The following is a 15345-nucleotide window of genomic DNA, read 5'->3' as shown; positions in this document are numbered from 1 at the left end:
TCTTTCTTTCTTTCTTTCTTTCTTTCTTTCTTTCTTTTTTTTAAGGCACAATATTTTATTCATAGCTTAGAGTAACCAACTACAAAAGCATTATTTACTTTCAACAAAACTGTCATTTCTCAAACCATCTGCTTTTCAATCCAGATAGTCCTTTATTTTTAAAAATATATTCGCTATTGTTGCTAATTTGCAAGAGATACCATCATAACAATAACCAAAATTGAGTAAATGACTGACAAAGTATTTCACATCTTAGAATTATACCAAGTCAAAAATGGGGTGGGAAAGCGATGCCAAAGGAGGTTGCTACAATCCTACTTATATTCTTCCAATAAGCCAGCAAGGTATCCATATCAAAAGAGTTATCATCTCAGTTCCAATTTCTTCCCCTCAATTACAATTTGAATCTCTTTGTCATCCAAAGTCTCATAGGTCAGTAAAGCTTCTGCTAGTTTCTTACGCTCTTTCGCATGAGTTTTCAAGATAAGCTTTGCTCTTTCATATGATTCCCTCAGAAGGATTCTAATTTCTTGTTCAGTGGCAGACTGAGTTTCAAGACTCAGTTCCAAATATAAGTTCCTCCCATACCAACATCCCTTTGTGCAAGCACTGTGCTCTAGTTTCATTCCATCTGTCATTTTCAGGCAACAGTGACACATGTGCAAGTGTTGGACCTCGTGGCATGATTGTAACTTTGTTGATTGGCTTTGCATCCTTTTTATAGTATGCAACAATAGCATGACCAGATCCATGAGATGCTGTAGTAGTTTTGTTTTTATTATCAATTCCACACTGCTTTCTTCAGGCCCCTTTGGAATTTTACCTTTGGAAAACTCTAATTCCTTCATGGGAACCATTTCTTTGCCATCAACAGCTGCCTTTAGTGCAGCTTGGTTCACCAGATTCGCCAATTCTGCTCCAGAAGATCCAATAGCACCTCGAGGTATCATTTCTGGGCCAACAGACTTATCAAATTTGATTTTATTCAGATGCCACTTCAAAATTTCAGTTCGACCTTTCACATCTGTCCCTGGAACTGTAACTTGCATGTCAAAATGACCAGGGTATTACGGTATTGTCTGTTGCCTCTGGAAAGATTGTAGCACCTATAAAGACCACTCCTTCACTGAGTTTAAAATCATCCATATCAGCAAGAAGTTCATTTATAGTCTGCCTTGAATATGGATGCATTGGAGATGTAGTCCTTTTCCCACCAACAGAGTTCCGTTCATCAATAAATATAACACAAGGAATGTTCAATTTTGTTTCCCTGAAAATATTTCTAATACGGCTGGCTCTTACACCCACAAACATCTCGTCAAATTCTGATCCAGACGCACAATAAAAAGGAACATCAGCTTGGCCTGCAACAGCTTGGGCAAGAAGTGTCTTTCCTGCTCCACATAGTCCAACTAAAAGAATTTTTTTGGGAATTTACCTCCAAGTACAGTAAATGTTGAATGATTTTTCAAGAATTCAAAAACTTCTTGTAATTCTTGTTTGGCTCCCTCTACCCCTTTAACCTGTTCAAAGGTGACGTTTTTCATCTGGACAGGATCTACTGCAGAATCAAGCCCCGTGGTTGTCTGGACGTGAACAGATAAAAAGTTTTTTTTGTTGTTGTTGTTTTTTTGTTTTTTAAAGGCCATAAATGCCAAATAGCAGCAGAACAAAGAGAATCAGATGAGTTCACCTTAGGGAATCATTGCTTGTTTGTGTGTGTTAGTGCGTGAGCTTTCAGAACTCGTTTTGAATGCATCTTGGTGAGCTGCAGGTATATTTTTAGTTTTCATGAATTTGTCTATACTTTCAACATCTGATCCTCTGTCCTGCAAAAGAAACCCCTTCAGAAATGATGGCCCCATATTCTGTGATGCTGCTAATCTCTCCTAGGTGGACTGTTGACATCGTGTCTTTGATTTCAAAGTCTTAAAACCCGAGCCTGTATGAAAACTGGCCAGTACTGAAGATGTGATTGAATGTTCTGAACAGCTCTTGAATATTTTCTGTATAAGCAAGAGGACGTAAAGCACTCAATATATCTATGTAACCATGTTTATTTTCAAAGAAGGACTGTGCAGAGACAGGAGATGCATGCCAATGGGAAGATACATTGTTTTGCCTTTATAAAATTCAGGAAGTAGATTTTCTGTCAGTTGGTCAATATACCCAATTCTTAATTCAGATATTCCAAGGTCCCTTAAATTAAGTGCAGCCTCAAAGCTAGGAGCCTCATATTCAGGAACTACATCTTGGTGCTGAATTTGAGAAACTGACGTAGTAGCAGAAAAAGATATATATTTGTGAATGGAAGGCATTGCTGAGATGACGGGGAGGATCTGTAACCTCCAATTCATCAGCCAAGAGCCAAAACTTGAGACATGGCTCAAGTGCTAGTTGGCCAGCTGTGACTGGAGCTGCACTGCTCTCCACAGGGCAAACAACATCTTAGTCACCTCACCCTGGTGTCCTCGGCCCTCCTTCCCTCCTGTTCCCCCCCCCACTCCTCCCAGAAATCTTCCACTGTTTTTAATAATGTCCCCATCCCCAGCTTCTATGTTGCCTCTCTTAGGTCAGGTATTTTCTTCTTCTTTTTTTAAAATTTTTTTTATTGTATTTAATAAAAGGGTTACATGATATTTGCCAGATAGAAGGTGCATTAATTCACATACATTGATACCCTTCCACATGTCTTGGTCCCCAATACCCTCCCTCCCACCCCCTCCCTTGGTTTTCCCCCCTCCCTGTCCAATTTCAAGTAACCAAATACAAATGTTTCCAATATATCAAATAACATAGTGAGGCATTGTGACAATATGAGATAACAAAGGAACAGCAAAAGAGATGAGAGATAACATAGCACCTTAAGGACAGCAATCATTCAGTATATGGCTTTTATTTCAATATCCTAGAGGTCCATTCTATTAGCTTCATACTATATGGCCTTATGTATCAGGTTTTTGCTCTATTGCAAATCTTTGCTACTAGAGCCCAAGGTTTCTACTGCTTATGATGAATGAGGGAAACCATTGAGCCTAAGTTCCTTTGAGTCTGGCTTACTTCACTTAATATGATTTTTTCTAAGCCTTTCCATTTCCTAACAAATGGGGTGATGTCGTTTTTTTCTGACAGCAGCATAGAATTCCATTGTGTACAAATACCACAAGTTGTTGATCCACTCATCAGCTGAGGGACATCTAGGTTGGTTCCATATCTTTGCTATGGTGAATAATGCTGGAATGAACATTGTTGTTCTAGTGGATTTATTATGCCCTTGTTTCTGGATGGTTGGGTAAATGCCAAGTAGTGGAATTGCTGGGTCATAGGGGAGCTCTATGTTTAGCCTTTTGAGGCTCTGCCATACTGCTTTCCATAGTGGTTGAATGAGTTTGCACTCCCACCAACAGTGTAGTAGTGATCCCTCCTGGCCACATCCCTTCCAGCATCTGTTGTTATTCTTTTTCCTGATCAGACCAGGTATTTTCTCACAGAATTCTGAGGGGAGATGCTTGCACAGGTGATGGAGGTGTTTGCTCCCTGACTCACAGTCCCCAGCAGCTGTCATTTCCATTTCAATGAGAGTGCCCATGAAATGGGTTAATGTCTATCTAAAGCCCCTCAGAAAAAGCCTTCCCCAGACAAACAGGAAGCTTATCTGAAAATCCCCAGGCAAGTGAGCCAGGACCCTGGGTTACAGTTAGAATCAAGTGGTTAAATTTTTTTTTTTACTGGAAAGTCATTGTTTTATTTGTTTGTCGTACTGGAGATCAAATCCAAGGCTTTGTACACAAGTATGTACAAGTGTTTTACCCCTTGCTATATGCCCCTTCCCCAGCCCATTTAATTTTTCTATATATGTATATAATACAATAATATACATTATATAATAAAATACAATCTTGCTGTTTTTGCCAAGGCTATCTTTCTGACTCTTCCCTCTGTAAGAACATCATTGTTTATACCTCTGGGTTTTAGTAGCAAAACTGTAATTATTACTGCTATGTTTTTTTTTTTAAGAAGGAAATTTTTAATGCTCACTTCCAAGTTTCAGGAGTCAGAAATCTCTCTGTGTGTAAGTTAAAGGTTGTGACCTGTACCAAGTCAAGTCCTAAAATGCTTCCTGTGCAAAGAAACAAGAGCAATGTTAATCTTTTCTAGGCAGAAAAGGAGATGGATAGATATATTTTCTTTCTTACCGATTCTAGGAAACTTTTTTAAATTTTTACATTTATGTTTTTGATTGTAATTAATAGAATGGTAACATTATATTCACCAGATAGAAGGTATATTACTTCACAAACATTGATACCCTTTCTCATGTCATGGTCCCCATTTCCCTCCCCACCCCGCTCTTTTTGATTCCCCCCCTTCCCTATCCAATTTCAAATATGTGGTTAAAATTTTTAAGACTAACACATAGTTCTGCTTCTGTAATCTGCTTACTTGTTTATGCACCCATTTTTCCTAACCTTTAAAACAATAGGTTTATTTATATAGTTATAATATAGCTATTGGCCAGGATACCTATGTGATACAACCTTATTGCCACCTGTTTGTGGCTATATGTCATTACTTGTGGTTTTTGTCTTTATAAAGCTCCTGCTTTTTGAGTTCAAGGCTGCTCATACCCTGGCTGGTCAAGACAATAAACTTCAGATTTTTTACCTTCAGTTAGAGTTTTGTGACTTTATTGGGGTCTTAACCCACTTCACCAACATGAGATCTCATCTTCCTAGAACTTTTCTGATTGGGAAACTGGCTTTGCCTTTTTTTTCCCAGTAACTAAGGCTTGAACACAAGGCTTAGGTGCTATCATTTAACTGCTTTGTAGTTGGCTGATGCTTGAGTTACAGTTTTACTTTCGTGGTTAATTGGTCATAAAAGTCTCATGGACTTTGCGGATAGCCCTTGGCATGAGGAATGCTATTTTCACGATGTTAATTCTTCCAATCCAGGAACATAGAAGGTTTTTCTACTTCCTTAGTTCTGCTTTAATTTCCTTTTTCAGATTTGTAAAGTTTTCATCATAAAGATCCTTTACACACTCAATTAAATAATCCCTAAGTATTTTATTTTCTTTGAGGCTATTGCAAAAAGAGTTGCTTTCTTGATTTCTTCCTTCCTCTTCTCCTTGTTGGTGTACAGGAAAGCCATTGACTTTTGAGGGTTAATTAATTAATTATTTTATTTTTTTGTGGGTAATGGGGCTTGAACTCTGAGCCTGGGCACTGTCCCTGAGCTCTTCAGGTCAAGGCTACTGCCCTACCCTTGAAGTAACAGCCCCACTTCCTATTTTCTAGTGCTTAATTGGAGATAAGAGTGTCAGGTTCTTTAGTGCCTGGGCTGGCTTTGAACCACCATCCTCAGATCTCAGCCTCCTGTAGCTAGGATTACAGGCATGAGCCACTGTGCTCAGCTCGAGGGTCAATTTTATACCCTGCTACTTTACCAAAGTTTTGAATCAGCTCAGGTAACTTGGGGGTGGAGTGTATGAAGTTCTTTAAGTATAGAATCACGTCATCTGCAAAGAAGGAAAGTTTCACTTCCTCTTTCCCAATTTGGATCCCCTTTATATCTGCTTCTTGCCTTATTGCTCTATCTAGGAAGTCTAATGCTATATTGAAGAGGAGTGGAGAGGGTGGGTATCTTTGTCTCCTTCCTGATTTTAGAGGAAATGGCTTTACTTTTTTTTATCATTAAGTATAATGCTAGCTGTGGGTTTGTCATACACAGCCTTTATTATACTGAGAAATGTTCTATGGATTCCTAGTTTCTCCAGAGCTTTAGCCTAAAGAGTATTGGATCTTGTCAAGGCTTTTTCTGCATCTATTGAGATGAATGTGTTTCTTGTCCTTGCTCCTGTTGATGTGATGCATTATATTAATTGGCTTGCATATATTGTACTAGCTTTGCATCCCTGTGGTGAATCCTGTTTGATCATAGTGTATAATTTTTTCTGATGGGGTGCTGAAGACGGTTGGCCAGTATTTTGTTGAGAAGTTTTGCATCAATATTTATCAAAGAGATGGGTCTATAGTTCTCTTTCTTTGTTGAGTCCCTCTCTGGTTTGGGAATGAGGGTATTGCTGGCTTCATAGAATGACTTTGGTATAATTTACATGATGGCTAAACAGTATTTTTTAAGCATGTATTTTCTGAAACCTGAAATGTACTTGGAAAGATGAAGCATATGATTAATTGTGCCAAAACTCTTTTACATATGATCCAAATTCACTCACATGGTGCTTCCCATGAGCAACTGCAGTAACAAACCTTTCTTTCATTATATTAATTATGCATAATAGAAAAGATATGCACATTTTATTCTCTATTTCTGGCATGAGACTCAGCCCTTTGGGAGAAAGACATGTGTCTCAAATACCATTGTCTCAAATTCATTTTGTGATCAATATATGGTTCATTACATCAACAACAATCAAAACCAATACTGAAAAATAAGAGATGTTACTAAATGTAAATATGATAAAATGAATTATAGTTTTATACCAATGCATTAGCATAAGCCCCAACACAAGAGAAACATTTATCACATTTTCTGTAACTTACTGGTTTTAGTAAAACAATGATTAAGCCTCAGTACACCCACATTCTGTCTCTCCCTCCCCTCCTCACCTCACATACACACAGAGAAACTGGGCTTCAATACTCTGATGGTTATTGTAATTTTTCCACGTAATGTATCTTGAAGGTCATATGTAATTATAAAAGGAGCTTCCTCATATATTATAAAATGAAAGCTGTAGGGGTGGGAGTTCGGCCTAGTGGTTGAGTGCTTGCCTAGCATGCATGAAGACTCGGGTTCGATTCCTCGGTACCACATACATAGAAAAAAGCCAGAAGTGGTAGAGGCTCAAGTGGTAGAGCTCTAGCCTTGAGAATGTCCAAGGACCTTGCTCAGGCCCTGAGCTCAAGCCCAGGACTGGCAAAAACAAAAAACAAAAAACAAAAAACAAAAAAAAATAAATAAAATGAAAGCTGTAGTATTCTACTGTACAATTGCATACAGCTTATTTAATATTCTAATAACAGTAACTAATGTTTTTCTTAATATTTTCTAATTATAATAATGTCTTTATTATCACTCACAAATATGAGTGCATAAACTGAATAAATGCTTAGGAAACTGAGTTTTTTTTGGTAAGGGCATGATTTGTGTGTGTGTGTGTGTGTGTGTGTGTGTGTGTGTGTGTGTGTGTGTACTGGTACTGGGGCTTTAACTCAGGACACTATACTCTTGTTTGGCTTTTCCACTGAAGGCTGTGCTCTACCATTTGAGCCAAAGCTCCACTTCTGGCTATTTGTTGCTTAATTGGACATATGAATCTCATGACGATTTTTGTGCAGGTTGCCCTGAAGACTTGATCCTCAGATATCAGCCTCCTGAGTACTGAGAATTAGAAGTGTGAGCCACTTGTACCTGTCATGAGTGATGAGTTTCTGTATATATATATTAGAGGAGGTCATTATTTTAGAGTGAGGAGAATAGGGTTCAGATAGAAAAAAGCCTTCTGGTTACAGTTATGTTTGGGGATTAACTTCTACCAAAGCAAGTGTAAAATTCAGACAGAATGCATAAAAGCCATTTGAAGAAACTGCAAACTTTATGACATAGCAAGACTTTAAGGTGAAGGGAAGAATAAGGACACGAGTTCCACATTCATGATGCATTTTTCACAGAGGACTTTAGATGTATACACTGGGTAAGGAGAGCATAAAGAAGTAGAGGCATGTGGCAAAGAAGGGAGAGAGGACAGAGGAAGGAATAAAGTCTGTGGGGAAAGCAATAGTTTTCTGAGTTGAAAAGAGCTGGGGAATGTAAAATTGGAGCTTTCAGAGCAGCTTGTGTTTGAGAAACAAATCCTAGAAGGAAGAGGGCCACAGAGAAGTGAGACTCAGTGTGTGATGCCATCTTCCTCCTAAGCCTCCCTACCCTTCCTCCATACCCCCTCACTCTTTTTGGTGCTGCCCCTGAGGCTTTAACTCAGGAGGTGTCATACCATGTACTATCCCTTGCCTTTTTTTCTCAATCTGGAGCTTTACCACTCTGGTCAGCAATATTCTGGCTTTTTTGGTGATTAACTGCAGATAAGGCTCTCATGGGGAAAATGACTCTCATGGATTTTCCTGCTTAGGCTGGCTGTGAATTTTGACCTTCTGACTGCAGCCACCTGAAAAGCCTGGATTATGGATATGAACCACCAGAGCCCCACTTCATTTTTGGATTGCTAAACTGAGCATTTAACAGAATGAGATTACAAGAAATTTATAGCAAAAGCTGAAGCTGATAGTCTAAAGAGCTAAGCAGCAATTTCAGGTGTCTTGAATGCTTAGAAACAGGATGTCAGAGCATGCGGAGTTCAGGGATCAGAGTGCACACTTAGAGCTGAGGTCTTAGGTCATTTTCTTGTAGTTAAGAGCAACCACTAAGAGTAACAGCCAAGCTACCCCAGACCATTTTAAAACCATCTAAAATAATCCTCCAATGGAACCAAAGGAATTTGTGTACATTTTGTTTACGTCTAATTTCTGCGGAGTTACTATATTCATTGTCTTTACAATGAATTATAGTTGAAAATTTAATTAAAAGAAGATACAGGACATATGATTCAAAACCAAGAGAAGAAATAACACAAATATGTTTATAGATGTTTTATATTTGACAAATGAAGTTGAATATTTATCTTTATAGAACTAGTTTTTAAGCCATCTGAGGGAAGTTATCTGTAAGTTTTGTTGTATTTAATGTCAAAGGAAGTACAAATTAAATGCATTCCCTTGCTCAATGGTCTTTTTATATTTTATTTGTATTGTTATTATAAAGGTGATATATGAAGGGATTATTATCATTTTATAAGTCAGCTGATGAGTACATTTCTTCCTTTTTTGGGGGGGTGGTCATGGGGCTTGAACTCGGCCTGGGCGTTGTCCCTGAGGTCTTCATTCAAGGCTACTACCCTATCCTTGAGCCAAGGCTCATTTCCTTTTTTCTAGATGTTAATTGGAGATAAGGTCTCAGGTCCTTTTGTATTGGGGCTGGCTTTGAACCTTGATCATCAGATCTCAGCCTCCTGAGTACCTGGGATTACAAGGATGTGTCCTTGCCCTGCTACATTTCTTTTTGGAGAACTTCACACCTACTCTCACTCTTTCCCAGTTTTCCCTTTCCATTCCCACCCACAAATTGTATTTTAAACAAGGACATGTTTTCCATATATTTTTTATTGTAATTAATAGAAAGAGTTACATTCTATTCACCAGATAGAAGGTGCATTACTTCACACACATTGATATGCTTTCTCATGTCTTGGTCCCCATTTCCCTCCCCCCCCGCCTCTCATCTTGTTTTCCCCCTTCCCTACCTGATTTCAAATAACCAAAATATGCATATATACAATATATCAGATAACAAGGTGAAATATTGTAACCATATGAGATTACCAAGGGACAGCAAAACAGATGAGAGATAACAGAGTACATTAAGGGCAACAATCACTCATTATATGGCTTTTGTTTCTATATCCTGGAGGTCCTTTCCTTTGGCATCATCCTATACGGCCTTTTGTATCTAGGTTTTGCTCTATTATAAATCTCTGCTAGGAGAGTCCAAGGTTTGTACTAATTATGACAAATGAGGGAAACTATTGAGCCTATGTCCCTTTGAGTCTGGCTTACTTCACTTAATATGATTTTTTTCTAAGCTTTCCATTTCCTTACGAATGGGGCGATGTCGTTCTTTCTGATGGCAGCATAGAATTCCCTTGTGTATAAATATAATATTGTGTTGATCCAGTCATCAACTGAGGGGCATCTGGGTTGGTTCCATATCCTTGCCAAGGTAAATAGTGCTGCAATGAATATCGTTGTGCTTGGGTAAATGCCAAGTAGTGGAATTGCTGGGTCATAGGGGGGCTCTATGTTTCATCTTTTGAGGATCCTCCATATTGCTTTCTATAGTGGTTGAACGAGTTTGCACTCCCACCAACAGTGTAGTAGTGATCCCTCCTGACAACATCCCCACCGGCATCTGTTGTTATTAGATTTCTTGATCCTGGCCATTCTAACTGGATTGAGGTGGAATCTTAGAGTTGTTTTGATTTGCATTTCTTTTATGACCAGAGCATTTCTTCATGTGTACATAGGCCATTCTTATTTTTTTCTTCAGAGAAGACTCTTTGACCCATCTTTTAATGGGATGGTTGTTTCTTTGGAGATTAGTTTTGGAGTGATTCAATTTTTTGAGCTGTTGATATATTTTAGACATGAGGCTTTTGTCTTTTGTATGGTTAGTGAAGATCTTCTTCCACTTTGTAGGCTTTCTAATTTGTTACTTATGTCATTTGCCATACAGAAGCTCTGCAGTCCAATGCAGACCCACTTATCCAGACTTTCTCTTATAACAAGGGCAGTTTTTGATGAACCTGTTTTTAATTTCCCAGAAGTTTCTGTAGGGCTTTTTTCATATCTTTGTTCCTAAGACTATATATTACAGGGTTGAGGAGTGGAGTCAAAACAGAATAAAACAGAGTGACAATCTTTTGCATTCCAGCTTCATGCTCAGATGTTGGGCTTCCATACATGACCAGGACTGAGCCATAAAACAGTGAGACCACTGCCAGGTGAGATCCACAGGTGGAGAAAGCCTTTCTTTTTCCAGATGCAGAAGGGACCTTCAATACAGCTGCTAAGACCAGAACATATGATCCCATGATGAAGAGAAAGGGAATAATCAAAGGCAGAGGACTTAAGATGGAGAAGACAAGCTCTATCATGGGAACTTTTTTGCATGTGAGAGCTAGCAGAGGTCCAGGGTCACATAGGAAGTGATCAATAATTCGAGATCCACAGAAGGTCATCTGGGAGATGATACTGATAGGAACCAAGAACCAGAGGAAACCAAGGACCCAGCAGCTGATGACAAGGTTGTTGCAAAGATGTCTGGTCATAATGGTGGGATAGTGTAGAGGCCTGCAGATGGCAAGATACCGATCAAAAGCCATAATTGCTAGGAAAAAGCATTCTGCAGATCCCAAGGAAAAGAAGAAGTAGAACTGGAGAAAGCACCCAGAGAAGGAGATGACCTTGGTGTCAGAGAGGAAATTGGCCAACATATTGGGCACTGTGGAGGTGACATAGCAGACCTCCAGGAAGGAGAAGTTGGCCAGCAGGATGTACATGGGGGTGTGGAGTCTCTGATCCCAGCGCACAGCACAGATGATGGAACCATTGCCCATGAGGGTGAGGATGTAGATGACGGAGAAGAGCTCGCAGAGGAGGATCTGGCTCTGCCTAGAGCCAGGGAAGCCCAGGAGGATGAAGCCAGGAATGGTGCTGAAGTTGCTGATGGTGTTGATGGTTATCATGTGTCTGTGAGCTGTAAAAGTGCCATCAGTTACTGGATGATTGGATAAAGACAAATGAGGGCTCAGATTTACATGAAAACCATCTTGAGAAAGAAGACAAACAACTATCCATAGCCACTTAAAAATAGGTAAAAGTGAATGGAATCTTGACTCTTATTCACTCTCCCTGTGGGCTCAAGTTATATTTGAATTGAACCTTCTAATTCTATTAAGCTATATTTGAATTGAACCTTCTAATTCTATTAAGTTGTATTCCAATTGAACCTTCAAACTAGTTTATAGTGTTGTACTTCAGACACCCATTTGTGGTTTTTAGATGTGTATATATACACATTGTGTATGTTCTATGAGCCCATTCTTTGTATGTATGTAGGCTAGAATATATGTTTTCCTCTAATAGCATTATTTTGTCCATGGAAAGAAGTGAAAGCTATGTGGTAGAGTATCTTTGCAACTTGTTAGTCATCAATGCTATAGTAATTCTAAAAAGGAAGTAATATTAGTCAACCTGTATGTAGACTTTAATTGGGTCCTGATGCATTTTACAATATATCTAAGAATTTGAGGTGTCTTCTTTTAATCTATTTCTCTCTCTCTGTGTCTCTGTCTCTCTCTCTCTGTGTCTCTGTCTCTCTGTCTCTCTCTCTCTCTGTCTCTCTCTCTCTTTGTCTCTCTCTGTCTCTCTCTCTCTCTGTCTCTCTCTGTCTCTCTCTCTCTGTCTGTCTCTCTCTCTCTCTCTCTCTCTCTCTCTCTCTCTCTCTCTCCTTTTCTCTCTCTCTCTCTCTCCTTTTCTCTCTCTCTCTCTCTCTCTCTCTGTGCAAGTCCTGAGACTTGAACTCAGGGTCTGGGCTCTGTTTTTGAGATCTTTTTACCACTTTACTGCTTGAGTCACAATTTCAGTTTTGGCTTTTTGGTGGTTACTTGGAAATGAGTTTTCTGGACTCTCTTTGCCTGGGAAGCCTTTGAACCATGAGCCTCAGACATTAGTCTCCTGAGTAGCTACGATTCAAGTGTCAACCACCATCACCAGGTTCACATTCTCTCTCTTTTATTCATACATACTTATATGCACATACAAACAAACACACACACATACACACACACACACACACAAGATTGTGTGCAAGAGCGTACTCCTTCTCTCTTCTAGAAAAAAAGCAACTCTAAAAATATGGAATAGTGTTGATTGGACATAGCTCTAGTCATGAGGTTTGTAACAGGTTCTATCCCCAGTTCTTTTAGTCTCCTTGAGGACTGTGTATATTTGGATCATACTGTCACTGGAGATAGGGATTTTCCTCTCTTTCTTTTCTTTTTTTGCCAGTCTTAGGGCTTGAACTCTGTCCCTGGGCATGGTCCCTGAGCCTCTTTGTGCTCAAGGCTAGAGCTCTACCACTTGAGCCACAGCACCACTTCCGGCTTTTTCTATATATGTGGTGCTGAGAAATCAAATCCAGGTCTTCGTGCATGCTAGACAAGCACTCAACACTAGGCCAAACTCTCAGCCGCTCAAACAAAATCCTTTACAAGCCAGAGAGGCCGGGAGTTTGGCCTAGTGTTAAGAGTGCTAACCTAGCATGCTCAAAGACTCAGGTTCCATTCCTAGTACCACAGTGCTCTAGCCCTCAGAAAGCCCAAGGACAGTGCTCAGGCCCAGAGTTCAAGTCCCAGGGCTGGCAAAAAAAAAGCCAGTGAAACTTACATTTCTTTTGTCCTTCCTTCCTTCCTTCCTTCCTTCCTTCCTTCCTTCCTTCTTTCTTTTTTCTTTCTTTCCTCCTCTCTTTCTATTCTGTTTTCTTTCAATTTTATGGGTTGAACTAGGGGCCTGCACACTGTCCTTGAGCTTTTGTGCCCAAGGCTAATGCTCTATCAATTTGAGCTGCAGATATATTTCTCTTTTGGTACTGGGGATCAAACCCAGGAGGTTGCACTTGCTATACAAGGGCTTTGCCACTGAATCATATCCCAAGCCACGAAGATATTTTACTTTTCTTGGTCACTTATGGAGCTTGAACTCAAAGCCTGGGTTTTGTCCTTTAGTACTTATTGTTCAAGGCTAGAGCTCTACCACTTGAGCCTCAGCACCACTTCCAGCTTTTTTTCATGCATGTGGTACCGAGGAATTGAACCCAGGTCTTTGTGCATGCTAGGCAAGCACTCTAACACTAGGCCAAACTCCTGGCTCCCCAAGAAGACATTTTACACAGGAGAATCGTTACTCACCTTTTCTTCTTGTCTCCTCATTCAGAGTACAGCAGTGGGGTTTACGTGACAAGGTGAATAAAGCTGCCCAAATGGCAGGCAGATTCTTCCAAAGTCATTTAAATAAATCCCATGTGACTGCAGAAGGGGATATGAACTTGACTACAATGGCTTTCTCATTGTTTATGTACATATACATCATGCTCCTTCTGGCCAATTAATATCCCAAACAACAACAACAACAACAAAACCCCAATATCTTTACTAAGTTAAATGTTAGGACAACTGAAGCTGGGCTAGTTCAAATTAGCCAGAACCTATGGGATAATATATCGTGTGAGAAAAAATGTTTTATATCTCTTATACTTTTGTTTCACTCTTAGTCTAAGATGTCATGATAAGATTAAAAAAATTTTAGCCTAATCTCAAAAGCTCATCTGTTTCATTTGGTCTGGATAACAAACTGTTATACTTGTCCCATAATATAAACAGCTCTCCATTTTAAAGAAATGTAAGCAGTTAGGAGAAAAATAATGGAGTTGCATTTAAATTATAAACTATGCTTTATCAATAGTAGAATATTTATCCATTTGGTTAGATAAATAATCTCCTAGTTCCTTCAACCATAACATGGACATAGTAATACTCTCACCAAAGGCAAGAGTTCTCTCAATAAGATGACATTTATGAAAGGATTTGTCCCAGGGCTTGATATATACTACTGGTTATATTGTATAACATGTGGCTGAAATATAGTCACAGGGGCCCTTACTTAGAAGACCTTTATTTTTCTAGATCCTTTATGCTTATTTACCCTCCAATCATTTCACCACCTCTTTTTATGGAAAAGGAAAAAAAATCCAGTCTGAAATTGCTTTGGCAGAGTCTTACCTGTTAAAATTTTTTTGGGTTGGTTTCTTGTTGCTAGAGGAGTGCTTTTCTCTGTAATAATATAGTAACCATCAGGAGTAAAGGAATAGGAGGAGGGTGGAGATGTCTCCGTGTTTGCAGGAGAATGGCGGGTTTATAAGCAGAGCCTCCAGGGAGCGAACTCTGCTTCTCTGCTCCAATTTACCACCTCCAGGAGCCAGTGTCAGGAGGTTGCAAAGTGCTGCTTCTTCCTTCCTCAGAGGCCTCTTCTCTGGAGACCCTTGGTGCCTTCTGTATTTGTTTTCCAGCTGAGTAAGGGACATTATTTATTGAGTTGGATCTCTTAGGCATGGCATGAGATCTAATCAATTTCCAAGTACACTCAGAGCCGCTATCTTGCACCCAAGAGAAAGTCTACCAAAAAGACACAGGGAATGGTCGCTGCAATTCAGGAAACTTTTCCTGGGCCTCTAGCAAGTGGTGTCATTTTGGAAAGGAGATGCTGAGATGAGATCTCAATTACAGAGGGTGTAGTTAGGGAAGGAACCAATGTCTCCCTGGAACCACCATGGCTTTCTTACAGATTTTCTTGTTTGGGGGGCTGAAGCATCGATTCCCAAACAGCTATCTCAGCATATATTTCCTAGGTCCAAGACAGGCTTTAGCTGCTCCCTATTGCACTGAGAATCTATCTGGAAAGCGGTGAAAGTCGTTTGGTATAGCTGATTTGCTTGTACCTCTGACTGTAAAAGCAGTTTATCTCAAGACATGTCAGTTCAGTTTATCAGGGTGTGTGTGTGTGTGTGGGTGTGTGTGTGTGTGTGTGTGTGTGTGTGTGTATGTGTGTGTGTGTGTGTGTGCCTGTGTGTATAAGCATGTCCCTGTAGTAGTGC

The 15345-nt window shown here is 39.6% G+C and overlaps 1 protein-coding gene and 1 pseudogene across 1 annotated transcript; both read right to left on the bottom strand.

Moving 5' to 3' along the window:
• Nucleotides 1-355: 355 nt before the first annotated feature.
• On the bottom strand, nt 356-4626 carry LOC150066415 (ATP-dependent zinc metalloprotease YME1L1 pseudogene; annotated as a pseudogene).
• A 5818-nt stretch (nt 4627-10444) lies between these two features.
• On the bottom strand, nt 10445-11380 carry LOC150066414 (olfactory receptor 11G2-like). The gene has a single exon (XM_090354751.1). The coding sequence runs from the start codon at nt 11378-11380 to the stop codon at nt 10445-10447; it is 936 nt and encodes a 311-aa protein (XP_090210877.1).
• Between the last annotated feature and the right edge of the window lie 3965 nt (nt 11381-15345).

Source organism: Megascapheus bottae, chromosome 2 (assembly GCF_031878675.1).
Source record: "Megascapheus bottae isolate mThoBot1 chromosome 2, mThoBot2.hap1, whole genome shotgun sequence".
Taxonomy (NCBI): Eukaryota; Metazoa; Chordata; class Mammalia; order Rodentia; family Geomyidae; genus Megascapheus; species Megascapheus bottae.
Note: the sequence above shows the minus strand (reverse complement) of the source record. Positions and strands in the feature narration are given on the sequence as shown.

Bases quoted from the DNA above. Each gene is read 5' to 3' on its own strand.
- LOC150066414 (XM_090354751.1), bottom strand. From the start codon at position 11,380: ATGATAACCATCAACACCATCAGCAACTTCAGCACCATTCCTGGCTTC.